Source organism: Austrofundulus limnaeus, unplaced genomic scaffold (assembly GCF_001266775.1).
Source record: "Austrofundulus limnaeus strain Quisiro unplaced genomic scaffold, Austrofundulus_limnaeus-1.0 Scaffold325, whole genome shotgun sequence".
Classification (NCBI taxonomy): domain Eukaryota; kingdom Metazoa; phylum Chordata; class Actinopteri; order Cyprinodontiformes; family Rivulidae; genus Austrofundulus; species Austrofundulus limnaeus.
The window spans coordinates 49,064-50,150 of NW_013952727.1; the positions used below are offsets into that span (position 1 = coordinate 49,064).

At 37.4% G+C, this 1,087-nt stretch overlaps 1 protein-coding gene across 1 annotated transcript in view; it reads left to right on the top strand.

The window, feature by feature from the left end:
* Positions 1-1,087, top strand: part of LOC106527453 (fibulin-7) — a gene marked incomplete in the record, with an annotated part of 17,890 nt that overhangs the window by 1,435 nt on the left and 15,368 nt on the right. Inside the window, 1 exon segment of the mRNA XM_014022342.1 lies at positions 802-961. Within this exon segment, the coding sequence (XP_013877796.1) occupies positions 802-961 (160 nt within the window).

Here is a 1,087-nt window from a genome sequence, read left to right on the forward strand (position 1 = left end):
TCCTTCCTTCCTTCCTTCCTTCCTTCCTTCCTTCCTTCCTTCCTTCCTTCCTTCCTTTCATAAAAAAACAAATGAAGAAGTTTGCTACAAATTAAGCCTGAATACGGATCCACTGATTCAGCAGGATTTGTTTGTTTATTTGTTTGTTTGTTTGTTTGTTTCTGAGATCCCTCCCTGCAAACCAGTGGTTTTCAAAGCTGAATTCATGACCTCACTTTTTATTGTTTAGTTAGTTGAAAATCTGAGTCTTGATGATGTGCAAAAAAAACCTTGAAGTTATTGTGTTAAATAAAACAGACAAAATATTTTAAACAACCAAATAAACGTTTTGAAATAAAAAACAAATAGCTGTTTTGACAACAGAACAAACTTATTTAACCTAAATAACATTTTGTCTCATAGAAGCTGCTTTCAGTGAAGTTGCAGGAACAAAATCTTTTGACTAGAAAGTTTTTAGAAAATAAAAATGACATGTTTACAATTTATTCTAATACAGAAAAAAGCAGAGCATTCATTAAACAACATTTGTTGAAAGTTTTGGAACCAAACCTTTAAAAAATTAGTGTATCTGTGACGAAGTTGTTTAATAAAAAAATAATAAATTAATTAATAGGGAAATTAACAAATCAAATATTTTGCCTTATTTTAACATAATTAGATTTAAACTTGGGCTTTGTAGCTAAAAGTTCTCTTCCTGTCTCTTAGTCATGTGTTAATTCCCGTTAGCTGCTGCACCATAAGGAGCACAATCTTGTGGCGCAGCAGCAGCTGTCCCGTAACGAGTCCTTACTGTCTCCTCAGGAGTGTCCGTCCACTCATGACCTGCTGAACTCACTGCGGCAGGTGGAGAAGATGCTGGAGCTTCATGAAACATCGTACCAGCAGGGTCTGCGCTCGCTCAGGAAAAAGATCAACGCCCTTCACAATAGCACCATGGCTGTGTTTAAAACAGGCAGAAATGGTGAGGAACCTTTTGTTTCTGGATGGATGGACGGACAGATGGATGGATGGATGGATGGATGGATGGATGGATGGATGGATGGATGGATGGATGGATGGATGGATGGATGGACGGATGGATGGATGG